This window comes from Physeter macrocephalus, chromosome 11, assembly GCF_002837175.3.
Source record: "Physeter macrocephalus isolate SW-GA chromosome 11, ASM283717v5, whole genome shotgun sequence".
NCBI lineage: Eukaryota > Metazoa > Chordata > Mammalia > Artiodactyla > Physeteridae > Physeter > Physeter macrocephalus.
The window spans coordinates 118,973,686-118,995,276 of NC_041224.1; the positions used below are offsets into that span (position 1 = coordinate 118,973,686).

General features: G+C 37.0%; 1 protein-coding gene across 2 annotated transcripts in view; it reads left to right on the forward strand.

Moving 5' to 3' along the window:
* Positions 1-272: 272 nt before the first annotated feature.
* Positions 273-21,591, forward strand: part of BRMS1L (BRMS1 like transcriptional repressor) — a 41,521-nt gene continuing 20,202 nt past the window's right edge. The window contains exons 1-4 of one of the 2 annotated variants that reach the window (XM_024118338.3): positions 273-1,029; positions 7,186-7,276; positions 11,086-11,213; positions 13,187-13,266. In XM_024118338.3, coding sequence (XP_023974106.1) covers positions 888-1,029; positions 7,186-7,276; positions 11,086-11,213; positions 13,187-13,266 — 441 coding nt within the window. In that variant the 5' untranslated portion in view covers positions 273-887. The remainder of the gene's footprint in view (positions 1,030-7,185; positions 7,277-11,085; positions 11,214-13,186; positions 13,267-21,591) is intronic. The other variant, XM_024118339.3, reaches the window with a different exon arrangement.

Consider the following 21,591-nt stretch of genomic DNA (forward strand, 5'->3'; position numbering starts at 1 on the left):
TATTTAATGAGTTTTCCTTGTCAATCATCCCTACCATTGAAAAAATATAACATTTCATTAAGTCAAATATGTATTTTTCTTTGAAAACTGAAGTAAAGATTGGTAGCATTTTCAGGCTGCAAATGGTAAAAAATAATGCAAAACATACTAGAGAAAAGTGCCAAGATAAAACTTCCTTTCCTTCCATATTATGGATTGCAAAAGTTTCAAGAACAATTTAAAGACTTTTGTGCAACATAGAAAGTTCAAGTTGCCTGCAGAAATTAATTAAATAATAGTTTATTAGTGGTAATAAAAGTGCTTAGGAAAAGAGACATTTCTCCAGTTCCCGTATCCTCAAAGAGGAGGAAAAAACCTCAGGCAAAAGACCTTTTCGTCTGACAGAAACATCTTGGATGGCCAGGGAGCTCAATCACTTGGCGGGAAAAGAATAAATACAAACCAAATTCTCACAATCTGTTTCTGTTTAGTTTATAAACTGCGATCGACTCTGGCAGCTTTCGTGCCTTGTGGGACTTGAAGTCCAGAGGGGAGAAGTGATCAGGACTGTTTAAGCTTGGAAGCCGGCGGCCCCTGCAGGTCTGAGCAGTAAGGACTACAACTCCCGGCACATACCGCGAGGCCGCTCCGTAATTACCGGCAACCAACCGGACCCGAGCAGGACAAGCCCCAGCCCCAGGCTCGGAGGACTGCCTCCACCAATGCCAAAGCTCCCAGCGCAAAGCCTGTGGGTTACGTTGTGAGGCTCCGGCGGGGGCGGGGAGGAGCCGAGGGGGTTCTGAAAAAGCTCGGCCACTGGGTGGGTCGGGGCGTTCGGCGCGCCCTTCGCTGAAGCGGCGGTGGCCGGGCTGGGCGCCGGCAGTGGGAAGCGACGGCGCGGCTGGAAAATGCCAGTCCATTCTCGAGGGGATAAGAAGGAGACGAACCATCACGATGAGATGGAGGTGGACTACGCCGAAAACGAGGGGAGCAGCTCCGAGGACGAGGACACCGAGAGCTCGTCGGTCTCCGAGGATGGAGATAGCTCAGGTACGCGACGCAGCGGGCTGGGACCCCGAGTCCTCGTGCCAGGCTAGCGACAGGCCGCTCTCCGCACGCCGGGCAGCTGCGTCCTGCTGGGAGAGCGGGGAGGGGTGAGAGGGAAGGGGCGGAGACTGGCTCCCAGCTCTCCGTGGCACCCGGACTGTTCGCTGGGCGCTGCCCGGCTCCTGGCGGGTGCCGGTTTGCGGGGCGGGGCGGGGCAGGGCCCGGGCCTGGACTCGCCCAGCTCCCGTACGCTGCGCGGTCCTGCTGGCGGTCCGCCCCGCCCTTGGGACCTCAGGGTAGTGCCCGGGGCTATCCGGAGCGAGGAATGTGCTGCATCTTGTCTACGAGACCCTGCAAATGCCTCCTCTCCCCAGACCACCGACTTCTTATTTTGCACCTTTACAACCCTTACTTGTCAACGTGGGTGGGTTGTCAGAGCCGAGGGTAGATTTGTATTGGCTCTTGGCTGGCTTAGAATTTATTAATCTCAGCTTCCAAGTCAGAGTGTCAGTCAGCACTTGATATTAGTGCTCTTTCGAGGGGCTGACGTGGGAGCTGGACCGTATACAGCATCTCTCTGCACTTGTCAAGACTAAGAAGAGCCTAACATCAGGAGTGATTGGGGATCTTCATATGCTTATAAATTGGCTGAGTTTTGGCAACTTTGAAATTCTCCAGATCTTTTCTTTCCTGCAATCTTTTCTAACTTTGGGCTATTTTAGTTTTGTTTTTTGTTTTTTTCGGGTGGGAGGTGGGGTGGGGTAGAGGAGGGCAGGTTAACACCACAAGTGAATTTTTGCAAACTTTTAGTAATGGTTATTTTTTTTAAAAAATGGAATTTGTGATTACCTGGATTCTTTTCCTTTTATCCATATTATGAAGATGAGACTTATTTCTTTGTCTTGTCCTGATTTTGGCCATGTGAAGCAAGGATTGATGACAGGTTGATGACAGTCTGTCAGCACTCTGACACCCTCTTTTCAGGTTTCCCTTTCAAAGGAAACCTCCATGGAAGTATGTAATTTCAGTCAATAAATCAACCACCCAAAATAAGTATTTCCGAGTGACTTCCTTGTGCAGTACTGGGTTCTACTCATTGTGAGCTATAAATAGTTATAATCTGACTGCAATTAAAGAGCTGTCATAGGTCACTACTTGATTAAATTGCCAAACAAATGCTTAACTATAAACAATACTGTAGGAATTGAGGCAGAGGAAATCTTTTCAGTATAGGCTGGTCAGCAAAGGCTAGATGAAGAAGGTGGGGTTACCTAAATTACCTCGAAGAATGGGTAGAACTTGGATTGGAGTGGTAATGTTCAGGTGTTTCTACAGAACAGTGGTCCCCAACCTTTTTGGAACCAGGGACTGGTTTTGTGGAAGATAATTTTTCCACGGACCGGGGAGGGGGGGATGGTTTAGGGATGATTCAAGCCCATTACATTTATTGTGCACTTTATTTCTATTATTATTACATTGTAATATATAATGAAATAATTATACAACTCACCATAATGCAGAGTCACTGGGAGCCCTGAGCTTGTTTTCCTGCAACTAGATGGTCCCATCTGGGGGTGATGGGAGACAGTGACACCTGTAGTGTGTTGCTTATGTCCAGTCTACGTGATCTCGTTTTGGCTGCTGTCACTGCAGAAAACCCTGCTTCACGAAGATAAGATGTTGGAAATGGAAGCAGGCTTTTCAGTGCTTTTGTGGCAATTTCAGGATATTTCGCCTTGACTTTAATCCAGAATGTATGGAGATTTGAAGTTGTCTCAAACATACTTTTAAGGCCACCGTCATTTGCGATCTCAAGCAGTTGATCCTCTTCTAGCATGGACAACGTCGATTTCACCTGGCTTATTCACAAATGGGTCGCGGATCCATTTCTTCCCAGTTTGGGGGTCTTTTGTGGTTGGGAAGTAATGCTCAACTCTTTAGAAAGCTGAGATAGGTGGTCATGCGCCAGCTGGGAGAAAGAAGGCCCTGGTTCATTCTCTTTCAAAATCTCTGCTAATGTTTGAAACATGTCAGAAATCCCATTGTTCACTCGTCGCCCCCATAATTCCAGTTTGGCTCTGAATGCAGCCACTTTATCTGCCTACTTGAACACAGTTGTCGTTCTCCCCTGAAGTGACAGATGGAGTTCGTTGAGCAGGTTGAATATGTCACACAAGTGAGTAAGTTTTGCGACCCATTCTGTGTCACTGAAATGTGCTGCCATTGGTGACTGTTTTCCTAAAAGAAATCTCTGGAGCGGCTCTCATAACTCAAAAACTCTGGCCAGTGATCTACCTTTAGAAAGCCATCTCACTTCTGTGTATAAGAGAAGACATGTGTCCATCTTCTCACAGAGCTGCATGAACAGACATGAGTTAAGGACATGTACTTTAATGTGGTTGATAATTTTAATCATATCCTGAAAAATGTTGTTAAGTTCAGGTGACATTTTTTGGCTAGCCAGCATTTCTCTATGGATGACACAGTGCATAGACTCACATTCAAAAGCAACCTCTTTGACCCGAGAAGTGAAACCAGAAAACCATCCAGTCATGGCAGCCGCTCCGTCCATGCATATACTGACACAAAATGACCAATTCAGTTTTCCTGTTATGTAATCATTCAGACTTGAATAGGTCTGCAGCCGTGGTATTGGTTGGCAACAAAAGTGCACATAACATATCCTCATGCACATCCTCCTGAAAGATATATCGCACAGAAACAAGCATTGTTGCCCTGTTGTCAATATTGGTAGATTCATCAACCTGGATTGTGTACCACGGTGACTCGTTAATCCTCTCTAACAATTGTGCCTTGATATCCTGTGCTATTTCATCAATTCATCTAGTTACGGTGCTAGCCGGAAGAGGAACACGTGCCACCTTTTGAACTGCATCCTCTCCTAAAAGTTCACGACAAACGTCCTTAGCAGCAGGCAGGATCCACTCTTCACCAATAGTAAAAGGCTTCTTAGTTTTAGCAATGCGTTTAGCCACTAAGAATGATGCTCTCAGTGCAGGCACATTTGATGAAGTGGTGGCCTTCAGTAATTGCTTCTGTTCTTCGTGTTCACGTTGTTTTCTTTTGAAAAACTCCAAAGTCTTGTCTTTTAATGCAGGGTGCTTGGTGTCCATGTGGCGAAGCAGTTTTGAAGGTTTTATGGCTTCATTGGATAGCCGGTCGCCACATATTATACAAAGTGGGCTTGGAAAATGTAAATCACCTGTTGTAACGAACCTGTAATTTAGGTAGGACTCTTGGTATTTTCTTTTAAACCCAGCTTTCTTTTTGTTGGTAATCTTAGAGTCTTCTGCTGTCTCATCATTGGGTCGTTGCCCCTTTTCAAAGAAGCTCTTCAGCGATATTTGTTTTTTTACTTATTTTGGCTAGGGTTAGCTAGTGGGCTTACCAAAACTGTGACTGAGACAAGTGCACAGTGCGGGAAAGAAACACGGACGGAAGTGGTAAATAAAATAATGGGTGGGCCATGCGTGGACTAAAATAAGTGTCGGATTCTGACTTAAAGCCTTCCACGAGATGCAGCTGTACAATTGAAGTACATCAACTCACTTACCACTATACAGCCTGCCATCAGATGCAGCTTAATTGTCACTTGCCACTCACTGATAGGGTTTTTTTAAAAAAAATTTTTTAATTTTACTTATTTTTTGGCTGTGTTGGGTCTTCGTTGCTGCACGCAGGCTTTCTCTAGTTGCAGCAAGTGGGGGCTATTCTTTATTGCAGTGCACGGGCTTCTCATTGCAGTGGCTTCTCTTGTTGCTGAGCATGGGCTCCAGGTGGGCGGGCTTCAGTAGTTGCAGCACTCGGGCTCAGTAGTTGTGGCATGCAGGTCTTAGAGCATGCGGGCTTCAGTAGTTGCAGTGTGTGGGCTCAGTAGTTGTGGCGTGCAGGCTCATTAGTTGTGCTAATGAGCACATGGGCTTAGTTGCTCTGCAGCATGTGAGATCTTCCTGGACCAGGGATAGAACCCATGTCCCCTGCATTGACAGGTGGGTTCTTAACCATTGTGCCACCAGGGAAGTCCCACCGACAGGGTTTTGATATGAGTCTGCAAGCAATTGATTTATTATGGTCTCTGTGCAAACTTATCTGCTAATGATAATCTGTATTTGCAGCCACTCCCCAGCACTAGCATCACTGCCTCAGCTCCACCTCAGATCATCAGGCATTAGATTCTCATAAGGAGCGCGCAGCCTAGATCCCTCGCATGCGCAGTTCACAGTAGGGTTTGTGCTCCTATGAGAATCTAATGCCACTGGTGATCTGACAGGAGGTGGAGCTCAGGTGGTAATGCGAGTGATGGGGAGGGGCTGTAAATACAGATGAAGTTCTGCTTGCTCGCGTGCCGCTCACCTCCTGCTGTGGGGACCGGTTCCTAACATGGTACCAGTCCATGGCCTGGGGGTTGGGGACCCCTGCTATAGAAGGAGGAATATAAGAAAAAATGCAAAGGCCAGAGCTTAAGGCTTATTCAAAAAAGTGAGAAAACCAGTTTGGTTGGGAGAATGATTTGAGCTGGAAAAGGAAAAGATATAGATGTGAAAGATTTCAAAAAAAGCAGAAAGTGGGATTGATGACTACATGTTTAAGAGTCAAGGTAAGAATAAAAACCCAGATACAGGGAGAATGGTGGTAGCATGAACAGAAATAGAAACGTAAAAGATTTGAGATGAAGGTGGAAGATAGAGTATTACAGACATGTTGTTTTTGAGGTCCTGATGGTATATTTAAGTCAGAGTGCCCAACTGACAGGTGGAAATGTGGCGTTGGGACCTGCCTGGTATGGGAAGCATAATTTGGAAGTCATCTGCCTAGTCATGAAAATAGGTGAGATTTCAAAAGTGAGGAATACAGAGAAAGAACGTCTATACTATATGTGAATACATTTCCTAGATCTGTAAAACATTTTATCTTCAACTGTTTTCTGGTTTTTTTTGTAATTTTAATTTTTATGGGCGCTAGGATCTCACAATATGACATCTATTTACTAAAATTCTGCCTCTCTAATTTTTATGTTGACCCTTGTGATTTTTCACTGTTTTTTATTCTATCCCAGAAAATAATGAACAACTGTAATTTGTGAAAAATGTAATAATAATTTGAACTACAAGTCAAATTTTTTAAGTGCAAAGAAATTATTTAAATAAATTTTGCAGTTTTGCATGTTGTGAAAGCATTTCTTTTCTACCTTAGGTCTTGCATGTTAAACTTCCACAGTTTTATTCTTCTCCAACCTTGGTAGTGGGCCGGTTCTAAGGCTACAGAAAAACTATCCAGGGATATTGGGGAGTGAGTCATCTTGAGGGACCACGTTTTAAATAGCCAAGGAATAAGCTATTAGGAGCCAGAAATAATTTTAATCTGTTTCAGAAAAGTTAAAAAAAATTGTATACTTCCTCACTATTCGAAGACAACTGAACATAATTTAACTCTTTCTCATAGTTTGACCTTTATTTGATGATGATCAATATGCACATCATTTTGAGCTTCAGTTATTCTGATATTGTCAACTGTATGTGATGTAAAAATAGAAGATATGAAATATAGGACAGAGCTGGTAACTAACAGTTGCTTTCCTTGAAAAGTTTGCCTGTTTTTCGCCTCATTTTCCTCTTTCGCACTGACTGACAGTAATTTTGGGAGAGGGATCAATGGGAATATAAGAGTAGGAGACCAAGATATTCTGTGGTAAACATAATGAGATTAGTCTTCTTTTTTATTTGACTGGAAAATCACCTATGTGAGCAGTGCTGAAAGAAGAATTCCATAAGTGTTTTTGAGCAATATTAACCTTTAAAGGACATAATCATCTTGGTGCTTAAGTTCTCGTGGTTTGGTGGAAAACAGACCAAAAGTGGGTTAATTACTTCATGGTCACAGTTTAATGTCGGCCCTTTAAAATGATTTAAAAATGAATAAAAATAAGAAGGTCTAGAGACTTATAGTTTTAATTCATCTGTATTTTAGGTTAAAATCTATAGTGGAAATTATTTTTGGTAAATATGTATTTTAAGGCTGAATATAGGCCTTGCATATCTAACTTCATATTTCAGTTTTTTTTAACCATTTGAATTAACATTCAGATATATTTGCAACATAAAATTAATTTTATCTTTGATATTTTCCTTTTACTAACAGAAATGGATGATGAAGACTGTGAAAGAAGAAGAATGGAATGTTTGGATGAAATGTCCAATCTTGAAAAACAGTTTACCGATCTCAAGGATCAGTAAGTAGTGACTTCAGAAGGTCATTGTCACCGAATCTCAACCTTGTCACATGTACAGTAGCATGAGAGAAATTATATTCACTCTAAACTATTTTCCTTTTCGTCTTTTATGGGACCAACTGATCTGAAAAAGGCTTCGACTGTTGTTTGCCTGCTGAAGACCTCATTAACTAATCAGGGGTTTTGAGGCTGTTTTTTGGGGGGATATAATAAGATTTTTATATGGGGTTGGTAATGAAAATGTTTTCCTGGGTTGTTGCACCCTTGATTCTAATCTGCTTCATTCATTCCTTTGTTAAATAATTGGGTAAAGATAGCATTTTAAAATTGTGAGAATAAGAGAGATATTTCCCAAAGGTGGCATAGTGATTTTTGTTTATATCTTAACATTGGATAATATATACATTACGTGTTTTCACATGCATTATTTAGTTTGCTTCTCTGTAAGGTTGGGAGATAGATAGTCTTATCTCTAATTTACCCGTGAGAAGATTGATGCTCAGAGAGGTTAAGTGATTTGTTTATAGTTCTTCAGAAAGTGATAAATTAAGCCAGGCTTTCTGCCTCCTAGTGCAGAAAGTGCTATGGTGTCCCTTCCACTAAGGCACGCTACTTTGGAGGAACTATAGTGGAATAGAAAGAACCTAGGCTCTGAATCCAGGCCTTCTGGATAGATTTCAAAGGTATAATAAGAGATTCTTTATTATCTACTGTGAAGAGTGAATGAGCAGTATGTAAAATTCTCAGCCATTTGTCTGGCATGTACTGCGTGTTTATTAGATACTATTTTTTCCCCCTCCTTATAATGCCAGAACTCTTATGTAAAGTTGGTAACGCAAGAACGGGCCCCAGTGATTTGAGAGAACAGAATAGATGCAGATGCAGATTAAAAAAAAATCTTAAAGGTGAGCTTTCAGTTTGGAACTTGCTGGCAAGGTTATGGGGCATGCTACATTTTAGGAATTGTAAATGAAAGAGAGAAACTTCTAAGACTGTAGACACCTTAACTTATTCAGAAGCTGGCTCTTCAGTTTATGAATCCTTCATGATTTTGCTGCTTATTCCTTTTCTCCTACTTCTTCCCTAGAGAGGCCCAAAGAAGAGATGAAAGCCCATTTAATATCTGAAATTGCCAGACTAAAATAAGACAGATTTGGTTACCATATGAATCCTGCTGGATTTATGCCATTTCTGGTCTTAACTTTCATTGGTACTGGAGATGAATATATAGATAATGTTCCATGCTAGTGCAACAAATTAATATAAGCAATCCAAAATAATCCAAAGTTTAAAATTTTGGCTTTAAAAAACATGATATTTTCTTATTCTAAAGATTTACATTATTAATTTGAAATTAAAATTAGTTTGGATCCCCAGGAATCCATTATTTGGGTAACATGGAGAGTTCATTCAGTTCATTTGGGATCATTCTGGAAAAGAGGAAGCAAATTTGTATTTTAGCACAAGTAATCCGTGAATGAATAATTCTTAAACAATTATTTAAGATATACCTATTGAGCTTTTAAAGTGCCTTTTATGGTTATCCAAGAAATGAAAATTGCTGTAAAGCTCTAGTATAATATATTATGTAGGAGAACTTTGCATCTAGTGAGTCATTTGGTCTAATCTTGTTCACCTCGGGGCAGGCAATTGTCTTATTACTTTCTCATGGCTCACTATGACCACCAACCAGTTCCGCCTACCAGCTTTATTCATTTCTGAAAGTGTTAAAAGTAAACCCATTACCACTATTTAATAGGATTCTTTCTCAAGGAATTGGAATCTAGAAATATGTTTTAGAAAAGAAAAATCTTGGCACCAGGTTTATAATTATTTTTTTGTCTTGCCCCATTGCTTTGTTTTTTATTTTTATCTTGTAATACTGTGTATCTCTGCAAGCTGTCTCAAATCCTCTTTGGAAGAGGTGGGAAATATAATAATAATAATAGTAATAAATATACTGCTTTGCCTGTTCTGCTACTACAGGGCACAGTAGCACTCCTTTCCTAAGGCAGAAAATCCACAATTTGCAGTTTGTAAAGTGGTGGAATGTGAGTTCTTCCACCTCCTTAAAAAGATAGAGGAACTTGTGCCATCCAAGTTTCCATTCATATCAGTGTTCAACATCCAACAAACATTAATTGAGCTTCTATTCTGCGAATAGTATTGTGGTTGCTGCTGAGGGACTCATGATCCTTGCCTTTGATGAGTTTATACTTGGATTCCAAGGCTGTAGAAATTATACTGATTTTGAGGAATCTATTCTTTTAAAAGTGAGCTAATTGAATATTGTTAATTCACATATCCTCTTCATTCAAGTTGTTCACCTATTCAGGATACCTTATCAATATTTTGTATAAGTTTGATGTTTTTCAGGGACAGTCATCTTTTTTATCAGATTTTTAGCATTTTGCCTAAAGTTGTATTTATAACTTCAAAAACTGTAAGTACCATGTTGTACTTTTCTGACTTTACACATTGTGTGTTGAGTTTTAGAAAAATTTAACCCAGATGTGATAATGTATTATTTTGGCAGTTAATTCAGATAATTTTTCCCTTTTTGTTTAAAAAAAAAAAAAGAATAGTTACTGTATTAACACTCAAATTTGCTTTATTCCTTTAGAATCATTGTATAAATCTCTATGCTAATTATAATGACCAATAGTAGACAATTAATATTAGTTGCCTTAATTGTATTGTTTATATTTTCAAGAGGAAAAAGCGGAATTTTATATGAAAGCCAGGAATCATCATGTTTTCAATAGCCAACTGCTATTTATACGAACACCTACAAGCATAAGCAGTGGTTTCTTTTGGAAGTTACTAGATGCCATCCTTGTCATGAATATGTCAAGAATATGTCATGACATATTCTTCACCTATGATGAAGTAATAAATGGCAAAAAAAATTTTACAAAATGATCTTAAATTGTTTGTCTGCTTTGAAATTTTAGGATACCCTTGAAATGCCACAAAACCAGGGTTAGAGTGCCTTTCATAAAGAATGACAATTTAAACATTTTCCTGTTAAAAAAGAGTTAGTTCTGTCCTGCAGGATTATTGCTAAAAATAAACATTGAGTTGTCTCACATACTGTCTTTGATAATCAAGCTAAAGGTATTGGGATGACAGCTGGTAAATTAGGAGTATTTGTATGTGGACTCATAAATAGAGCAACAGGGATTCGTTGCCCCACTTTTCACTTCCCCATCTATTGAGCAACTCATATTGTTATAGCTTCTTCATTTGCAGTCTAGAAGAACTGAGTATGCCAGATCACAAGTTCTCTAGCCATTGGTTTTACCTTCATCACTCTACTTCCTGTTTGTTATTTTAAAAATCAAGTAGGCTGAATATTGTAATACTGACTGCTTTTCAGGAAACTTGGAGAGGAGACAGGGAATTATTTATTTTTTGACAGCTAGTAATGCCTGTATCTAAATTATTCAAAATGATTTTTTTTAAACTCAGTGTTTATTTGACCTTTTCTCTTAGAACTGATTTATCCTGCAGTTAAAACAAAAACATCTAGAGTGACCAAAAGTGGTTATTTCAGTTGTATTTTTTGTATTGTAAGTTAACCATTAAAGAGTGATATATCTAAAAAATAGAAAGACATTTCTTTGTGATTATGTGCATAAAGTCAAATAATGTAACTGCATTCTTCTCTTCACTTGAGATCAAGGCAAAAATACATTTGGTAGGCTATTAGAATATGAATGATATTAAGAAGAGAATGTATAGAAATGGTAAATTGTTAGCCTTTGTTGGGCTTTTAAAATTAATATCTTAATTTTTGCTTTGTTAAGACTTTATAAAGAACGATTAAGTCAGGTGGATGCAAAACTACAAGAAGTCATAGCTGGAAAAGCACCAGAATATTTGGAACCACTGGCAACTTTACAAGAAAATATGCAAATTCGTACAAAGGTAGCAGGTAGGAAAGTGAAACATCTTTTCCATATAGTAGAATATGAACTCTTCAATAGACTTAAAAGATGTTTATCAAGTGAGCGGTTGTTGTTAATGGAAGTACAACTGTATTTACGTTAACCAGAGTATTTCACTGTCAGTCAGCCCACAGTTATTTATTAAATGCCTCATGCTTTTCTCTGCTACTGTAGGGGCTTGAAAAAAGAAAAAAAGCCCTCAAGTTGCTCACAGTGTTGTTGAGAGGGTACTTCCACATGTGAAACAATTAGAAACCATGATACTTTGATTAAGAGATACTGTTACTATCGCAGTTTAATTTCCTATTAAGGTTCAATTTAAGTCCTCAGTATTTTTCATCTGTAAGAGTGATAAGGATTTTTTATTTGTAAAAACATTTTTTAAATGTTTGATCAGGATATTAAAGAACAGGGAATTAGCCTTCAAACCTACAATTTAGACATGTTTTTATTTTGATAAGTTTGATGACTCATTTGTGGCTGTGAATAAATGAAGATGTACTATATTTGTGTGGTTAAATTTCAGTCTTCTGTTTGTAACTAGGATCTGGCCTCAGAGTTGTGTCCTACCACGCATAACAAGGGATATATCTATTTGAAGGTCACTTAATGATTTTTCATAGTCAAACTAAAAACTGAAATTTAATTAATGGAGATGCTGATTGTTTTCTTTTTGAGGGACACTAATTGATCCTCATGTACCTGTTATATAATACCTAAGGCATTGTTGATAATAGATTCTCTTTGTACTAAATCCACCTTAAACCAAATTTTATTCTTGAGTGCTTAATATTAAGTATGTAGATGAGGTGATGCTTAATCTGCTGTCTTTGCATATTGGCTTAGCACACCCTTAAAAGTAAACATGTCCTTAATTTTCCTGGACATTCTAAAAGCACTAAGTGAGACTTAGTGGATGTTTAGGAAATATTACTTCAGTCAATTATTCACTTTTCTGTAAGGCAGCCTCCTTTACTTTTTGATTGTACAAAAAGTAGTGTGTGTGAATGTGTTGCTGATGGCATAGTTCCAGATATCTGTCCCTTGCCTTTTCTATACAAGAAACAGAATTACATTTCTAGGGACAACTATGGCATAGAGTTAAGCATATCTAGACCTCTTTGTTTGCCGTTTTTGTGATGGCATGTTTGCATGACCATGGTGCCTATTTTATGCTGTTGTCTTGGTACCTCTAAGTTAAACTCACTTGAGCATCCATTCTCTAGGTAAAGCCCTGTTAGGAGCACTCAAACCTCGTATCAGTTTATAAATTTTGTTATATTAGCTTCTACATTTAATCCTCATGGAAGCTTTGGACTCTGAAAATAAATAATTGTTAAAAACTAGTGGTTTTGGGCTTCCCTGGTGGCGCAGTGGTTAAGAATCGGCCTGCCAATGCAGGGGACATGGGTTCGAGCCCTGGTCTGGGAAGATCCCCAACTAGAGAAAGCCCGCACACAGCAACAAAGACCCAATGCAGCCAAAAGAATAAAAAAAAAATAAACTAAAAAAAGAAAATCATTCTTAAAAAACAAAACAAAACTAGTGGTTTTGATGGTTATGGTATCCAGTTGTTACTTTGAGTATATATGATTAAGAAACCAGAGCTTATTGACTCTGTTTTCCCTCATGAATCCCAAGAGATTGTTTTTCATAGGTGAAGTTTTATTTTCATTTTAATCATTCTCTATCAAACATTTAGGAGTATTCTTTAGAAAAATGGGTAAGAACTAAAAATTGCAGTGTAGTTTTTTTCTAGCACTTAAACCCTTAGTTTTCTAGTCTTTGATATATATTTTAGCTGAGCCTTTTATTTTTAATTTTTAAAGGTAAAGTTAGACTCACTTGCCAGTTTCTTCTTGATTCATCTTATAAAATAGTTAGGACAGAATTCCTGTAGGGAAGTGATATTGAAACTCCTTATTGCTAACATAATCAGAGTAATTGTGTTTGGTTGCAGGAATCTATAGAGAGCTCTGCTTAGAATCTGTAAAGAACAAATATGAATGTGAAATTCAAGCTTCTCGCCAGCATTGTGAGGTACTGTTATTTTGCTTAACTTTTAAGCTGATTTCAACTCTTCAAGTCTTATGAGTACAGCAGTTAAAATAGTAAATAAACTAAATGAAACAAAATTAAATAGTACTTTAGCTCAGCACTTGTACGATTTTTTTTTTTTAATACAGTTGCACTGGAAGCTGTATTGGAAATAGGACACAAACAAGGGACCATAGAAAAGAGCTAAGTGATATAATTTTAGAAGTTTTGCAACTGTTACCTTAAAAAGACTTTAATGATTATGTCATCTGGCATCACTGAAAATAGTATGATTAGTATAATATTCAAGGCTCAAAAAATGTATATCCAGTAGTACAGTTAGAATGTTGGGCTATATTAATTTCTCAATCTTTAGATCTGTTTCCACATCTTAGGTCAATATTCTCTATGGGGAAAAAATATATTCTGTATGTTGTGTTTATTTTGAATAGCGTTTGAAAACATAGTGCTGATTTTGCAGATAACTTTTCATAAAACCTAGACAAGATCATAAATATACTAGTGAAAATAAGAGGACGCGTTCTATGATGATTCTTATCTTACTTTAATGTACCCTATCTTTATAAATCATTAAAATACTAAGAATATATAGGTATAAAAATGATGGAGCTTGTTGTTTCACTTTCTTGGTTATAATTGAGGTGAAACATCTTTTGGTGTGTACTGGCTGCTTGGATTTTCTTTCCTAAGAAGTGCCTGTTCATATCTTTTGCCTTTACTTTGGGCTTTTAGTCTTTTCCTCATTGACTGTAGAAGTTCTTTATATATTCTGGATACAAATGCATTGCTGGTTATTTGCTTTGCAAATATTTTTACCCAGGCAATGGAATATCTTTTCACTTTTTCTGATGACCTTATGAACAAAATTTTACATTTTAATGTAGGTGAATTTATCATCTTTATGATAGATGCTTTTTGTGTCTTCCCCACTTTGAGGTAAAATGATGTACTTTCTTTTAAAAGTTGAAATTTTGCTTTTTAACAGATTGCTAAGCTGCCTTTAATTAATTTTTATGTGTGGTTAAAGTATGGCTCTCATTTTACTTTTTTGCATATGGATAGGTAATTCTCAACACTATTTATTATATTCTTCATTGTTTTCCCACTAATCAGCAATCCCATCTCTTTTTTATATCAAATATCCACATATGTGCTGGCTAGTTTTTAGCTTTTTTTCATTTGTTCCATTGGTCTGTTTGGCTCTTTCTGCACCAGTGTCACAGCATCATTTTTTACAGCTTTCAGTCTAGTAAGTGTTAGTAACTCAATACCCTAATAATTTTATTTTGCTCTTTTCCTTCTTACAGTTGTTATTGTTAATTTTTTTTGTTTTTTTTGTAACAACTTAAAAAAATTGCTTTTTATTTTCTGCTGCTGCATAGAAAAGTAATTTGTATATTTATATTATATCCAATCTTATCTACCTCTCTTAATTCTAATAATGTAATTACAGATTCTTAGATTGTCCATGTAGATAATAATGTCATTTGTGAATTATGGCAACTTTTTTCTTTTTTCTTCCTTTCTGATCTCTTTTTTTTTTTTTTAATTTTATTTATTTTTGGGTGTGTTGGGTCTTCGTTGTTGCGCGCGGGCTTTCTCTAGTTGCGGTAAGTGGGGGCTACTCCTTGTTGCGGTGTGCGGGCTTCTCATTGTAGTGGCCTCTCTTGTTGTGGAGCACGGGCTCTAGGCACGCAGGCTTCAGTAGTTGCAGCATGGTGGGCTCAGTAGTTGCGACGTGTGGGCTCTAGGGCGCACAGGCTGCGGTAGTTGTGGCTCTCGGGCTCTAGAGTGCAGGGTCAGTAGTTGTGGCATACGGGCTTAGTTGCTCTGGGTCTGGGATCTTCCCGGACCAGGGATCAAACCCATGTCCCCTGCAATGGCAGGTGGATTCTTAACCACTGCGCCACCAGGGAAGTCCTCTGATCTCTTCTTATTTGTTTTACTTGTCTTAATGGCACTGATAGACCCTCTAGTACATGTTGGAATAGAAGCAGTGAAATCTGGTCATTACTGTGTTCTTGATTTTAAGGGAATGCTTCTAATGGTTTTCCAATTAGTATGATACTTGCTGTTTGGTTTTAATAAATACTCTTTTTATCAAGTTAAGGAAATTTATTTCTTTTTTTCTAAGAATTTTCCCATAAATATTGTTAGAGTTTATTAAATACTTTGTCTGCATCTGTTGAATTAGTCATTTTTTTTGCACTTAAATTATTAATGTATTTTCTAATGTTAAACTGTCCTTGGATTCCTGGAATGATTATTTTTCTTGTGCATTACCAGATTCAGTTTGCTGATATTTTGTTTAGAAGCTTCATTTCTATGTTAATAAATGAGATTTAATTTTTAATTCTTATACTGTCTTTGCTTGATTCCAAGATTCATAAAATAAGTTAGGAATATTCCATATTTTTCTTTTCTATAGAAGTATATATTTAACATCGCAATCGTCAGTTCCATGAGTGCTTAGTACATCTTGTCTTTATGATGCATTTTTGAAAACAATCTCATAGTAGGGTTGCAAGAAGGTACAAAAGAACTTTTTTGGTGAACATGAGAATGAGTTGGCAACATGATGCTCCATAGCCCCTGAATACTGTAATGAATATTTCAAACAAATGAGGGATGTTCTCTTACATAACCACACTAAAATCATCAAAATCAGGAAATGTACATTGATATTGTTACTACCATCTAATCTTCTGACTCCATTTAAGTTATAGCAGTTTTCCCTATAGCAGTCTTTATAGCAAAGAAATCCAGTTCAGAATCACGTTATCTTTGTCATTGCATTTAATTGTCTTGTCTTTTTAGTCTCCTTCAACGTGGAACAATACCTCAGTCTTCCCTTGGTTTTTTAACGATCTTTACATTTTTGAAAATTTCAGGCCAGTTATATTATAGAATGTTCCTCAATTTTGAGTTGGTCTGCTGTTTCTTCATGATTAGAACCAGGTATTGTATCTTTGGTAGGAGTATCACAGCAATGATGCTGTGTTCTTCTCATTGAATTCTAACAGGCAGTGCACAATTTTGATATGTACCATGATAGGTTATGTACACTCTGATCACTTGGTTTAGTGATGTCTTCTAGGTTTTTCTAAGTATACTTAACTTTTTCTCATTGTGATTAGTAAGTATTTAGTGGAGAAGTACTTTGAAACTGCAAATATCTCATTCCTCATAACACTTTCAATTTATTCATTTATTTATTTATATAAGTATATGCCTTGTTTCCTCACTCTTTTTTTTTTTTTGTCTGCTTCATCTTTCAATTACTGAGGGAGGTGAGCAGAATTTCTCTCTGTGATGGTGGATTTGTTAATACCTCCTTGTATTTATTTCTTTTATTTTCTTTTTGATATTAGTTTTCTTTCCTTTCCTAAGAAAATTCACATACTGTTCTTTTCAATATAGTAAAGTCATTCATAATTTGAGATCTGGAGGCCAAAGGTGCTAATGATGAGATGCCTCACAATGCATGTCCACTTCCTTTGGTCTCAGGTTCCTTTGGTCAAAAAGGATTGTACAGTCCCAGAGACACTGAATGCTCATGATTCCAGAGCACCCAGTTGAAACTTATCTCCCATGGAATTTCTTTCATCTTTTTCTTTGTTTTGTTTTATTTTTTCCTTTTTTCCTGTCTTCCTTCCTCCCTTCCTTCCTCCCTTCCTTCTTTCCTTCCTTCTTCCCTTCCTTTCTTCCTCCCTTTCTTCCTTCCTTCCTTCCTTCCTTCCTCCCCCCAACCCTCTCTCTCTCTTTCTTTCTCTCTTTTTTAAATTGGGGTAAGAACACTTAACATGAGATCTACCTTCTTAACAAATTTTAATGTGTAATATAGTATTGTTAGCTCTAGGCACATTGTTGTACAACAGATCTCTAGAACTTAACCATCACAGATAACTGAAACTTTATACCCATTGAACAGCAACTCCCTGTTTCCCCTTCCCCATAGCCCCTGGCAGCCACCATTCTACTCTCTGCTTCTATGTGTTTGACTAGTTTATATATCTCATATAATTGGTATCATGCGATCTTTGTCCTTAAGTGACTGGCTTATTTCACTTAGCATAATGTCCTCAAGGTTCTTCCATGTTGTAGCATATGGCAGGGTTTCCTTCTTTTTTTAAAGAATGAATAATACTTCATTGTGTGTATATATCACATTTTCTTTATCCATTCATCCTTCAGTGTACATTTAGGTTGTTTTTCACATTTTGGTTATTGTGAATAATGCTTCAATGAACACAGGAGTGCAAATATCTTTTTAAGATCCTGATTTCAGTTCTTTTAGGTATATACTCAGAAGTAGGATTGCTGGACCATATGGTTGTTCTATTTTTAGTGTTTTGGGGGAAACTCCATACTGTTTTTCACAGTGACCACACTATTTTATATTTCCACGAACTGTGCACAAAGGTTCCAACTTTTCCATATCCTCACCAACACTTATTATCTTTTGTTTTTTGAATATAGGCATCCTAACAGGTATTAAGTGATATCTCATTGTCATTTTGATTTGCATTTTCTTATGATTAGTAATGTTGAGCATCTTTTCACGTACCTATCAGCCACTTGTACGTTTTTTTTTGCAGAAATGTCTATTCAAATCCTTTGCCCATTTTTTAAATCGAGTTCCTTACATATTTTGGATATTAACCCACTATTAGATACATGATTTGCAAATATTTTCTCCCATTCTGTTAGGTTGCTTTTTCACTCTAGTTGTTCCTTTGCTGTGCAGAAGCTTTTTTTTTTTTTTTTTGATATAGTCCCACTTATCTTTTTGTTTTTGTTGTCTTGTTTGTGCTTTTGGTGTCATATCCAATAAATCATTGCCAAGACCAATGTCATAAAGCTTATCCTCCTTATTTTCTTCTAGTGGTTTTACAGGTTCAGGTTCTACATTTAAATCTTTAATCCATTTTGAGTTGATTTTTGTGTATGGTGTAAGATAAGGGTCAAGTTTTATTCTTTTGCATGTGGCTTTCCAGTTTTCCCAACACCATTTGTTGAAGATCTATCCTTTCCCCATTATGTAGTCTTGGTACCATTATTGAAGTTCAGTTGACCATATATGCGTGGGTTTATTTCAGGGCTCTTTATTCTGTTCCATTCGTCTAAATGTTTATGCCAGTACCATATTTTTAAAATTACAATAGCTTTGTAATATATTTAAAAATTAGGAAATGTGAGGCCTCCAACTTTGTTCTTTCTCAAGATTGTTTTGGCTGTTTGGGGTCCTTTGTGTTTCCATATGAATTTTAGGATTGTTTTTTCTATTTCTGTAAAAAAAAAAAGTCATTGGAATTTTGATAGAGGTTACATTGAATTTGTAAATTGCTTTGGGTAGTATGAACATTTTAACAATATTAAGTCTTAATAACAATATTATATCTTAATAACAATATTAAGTCTTTCAATCCATGAACATGGGCTTTCCACTTATTTGTGTTATCTTTAATTTCTTTCATCAACATTTTACGTTGTCAGTATACAAGTCTTTCACTTTAGTTTATTCCTAAGTATTCTATTATTTTTGATACTCTTGTAAATGGGATTTTTAATTTTCCATATCTCTTTCATTCTATCAGTTTTTGCTTTATATATATATATGTGAGTCTGCATTAGCAGACTCACATATTTTAGAATTTTTATTTTTTAATAAATGTAACATTTTACCCTTTTTTTTTTATACCCTTCTATGTAACAGTGATTTTTGCCTTAAAGTCTGTTTTGTCTGATAGTTAAAACAGCTACCCTAGTTTTATTTGGCTTGGAATTTTCCTGATAAAAGGTATTTTCATCCTTTTTTTTTTCCTCTCACTTTTTTCTGACCTTGTATTTTGGGTGTATTACTCGTAAATAGCATAAGCCTTGATTTAAAATAAAATCTATTTTAACAATCTCGGTCTTTTAACTGATAAATTTAGTCCAATTATATTGATGGTGATTATTTTGATATTTAATTCCAACCTATTTTGTGTTTTCAGTTTGTTCTGCTTTATCCTTTTTTTATTCTTTCCTGACCTCTTTTGGGAGGTATGTGTGATTTATTGAGTTTTAAAATTACATCATAAAGTTATACCCTCTATTTCTATTTTAATGATTACCTCCATACGTTCCATTTCTATATTTTACTGATTACCTTAAATTTTTAGCATGCATACCTACATTAGTAGAATCTAAACGTTAATTAATAACTGTCCTCCTCCTTAGAACTCCTATAAAGGACCTTAGAACTCTAACTCCAGTTACTCCCTCTCAAATTACAAGGTATAGTTGTTTACTATTTTAGTTCCATCTTGTTTTCATACGTTAGATGAGACGTTATTTTGATCTCATAAATTTAGTTCTTTTTAGGTTTATCCACATTTTACTAGAGTCTTGTTCACTGTTTTTGAGTTGCAACCCTTCCTTGCAGGTCTATTTTCTGCTTCTTGAAGAACATCCTAGGCATTCCTTCATTGAGAGTCTGTTAGTGGTAAGCTCAGTTTTTATTTGTTCAAAAATAGCTTTATTTGTAAAAACTGTGCAAGGACAGTTTAGGGGGTTATAACATTCCAGGATGACAGTTATTTCCTATTAACATTTTTATGATCTTACTTTCCATAGTCTGTGCTAGAAGGCTACAGTCATTTGTAGATAACTTTTTTCCTTCCCTTCACTGGCTGCAAAAGCTCTTCTCTTTGTTGTTCTTCAATTTCTCTACTGTGTGTCTCCATAGAGATTATTTTTCTCGCCTGACTTGGATTTGTTGTGCTTTCTGAATCTCAGAATTTGTTCTCTGTTAATTCTGGAAATTTCTCAGCTGTTAACTTTTCTGGTATTGTCTGTCTTCCATTTTCTTCAGTCTTCTGGAACTGTGACCAGTCATCTGTAAGGCCTTATTCGGTTTTTCATATTGCAATAATTAATTCATATTTTTATTCAATAAGTCATTATCTGACATTCTTCAGAGCCTAATTCTGCTGTTTTTTATTTCTGCCAAACCTCACACTTTATTTCCTTATTTCCTGATTCTGGAGGTTTTATTGGTAGCAATTTTGTGAGCCTTGGACAGAGGCTGTAGCTCTTCAGATAAAAACTCTGCTTTTATTTCTGCTGAGTTGTTTCAGCCAGGCATCCTGGTATGCCAGCACCACATGACTGCTTTTTGGCTTTGGATTTTCTGGAAGATGCAGGGTCTGTATTTGAATCCCAAATGTAGAAATCAGGCCCAAGATGACATATTTTCAGGGAAAACTTTTTTCCCCACTTATTGCCTAGGCTGAGACAGATAGATTTCCCTCAGGTGCATTTTTTCAGTCGTCCTTTTCACTAAAGGTAGTAACCCTTCAGGACCATGCAGGGATCCCAGTTCCCCCCAAGATATTTCTCTATTAATCAAATAGCCACTAAAAGTCATGCCTCTCCATTCAATAACCAGCAAATACTCTCAGGGAAACCCCAGCTTTATTTTTATTTATTTATTTATTTATTTTTAAACATCTTTATTGGAGTATAATTGCTTTACAATGGTGTGTTAGTTTCTGCTTAATAACAAAGTGAATCAGTTATATATATACATATGTTCCCATATCTCTTCCCTCTTCTGTCTCCCTCTCTCCCACCATCCCTATCCCACCCCTCTGGGTGGTCACAGAGCACCAAGCTGATCTCCCTGTGCTATGCGGCTGCTTCCCACTAGCTATCTATTTTACGTTTGGTAGTGTATATATGTCCATGCCACTCTCTCACTTCATCACAGCTTACCCTTCCCCCTCCCCATGTCCTCAAGTCCATGCTCTAGTAGGTCTGTGTCTTTATTCCCGTCCTCCCCCTAGGTTCTTCATGACCTTTTTTTTTTCTTTCTTAGATTCCATATTTATGTGTTAGCATATGGTATTTGTTTTTCTTTTTCTGACTTACTTCACTCTGTATGACAGACTCCAGGTCCATCCACCTCACTACAGATAACTCAGTTTCGTTTTTTTTTAATGGCTGAGTAATATTCCATTGTATATATGTGCCACATCTTCTTTATCCATTCATCTGTTGATGTACACTTAGGTTGCTTCCATGTCCTGGCTTGTCAATAGAGCTTCAATGAACATTTTTGTATATGACTTTTTGAATTATGGTTTTCTCAGGGTATATACCCAGTAGTGGGATTGCTGGGTCGTATGGTAGTTCTAGCTTTAGTTTTTTAAGGAACCTCCATACTGTTCTCCATAGTGGCTGTATCAATTTACATTCCCACCAACAGTGCAAGAGTGTTCCCTTTTCTCCACACCCTCTCCAGCATTTATTGTTTGTAGATTT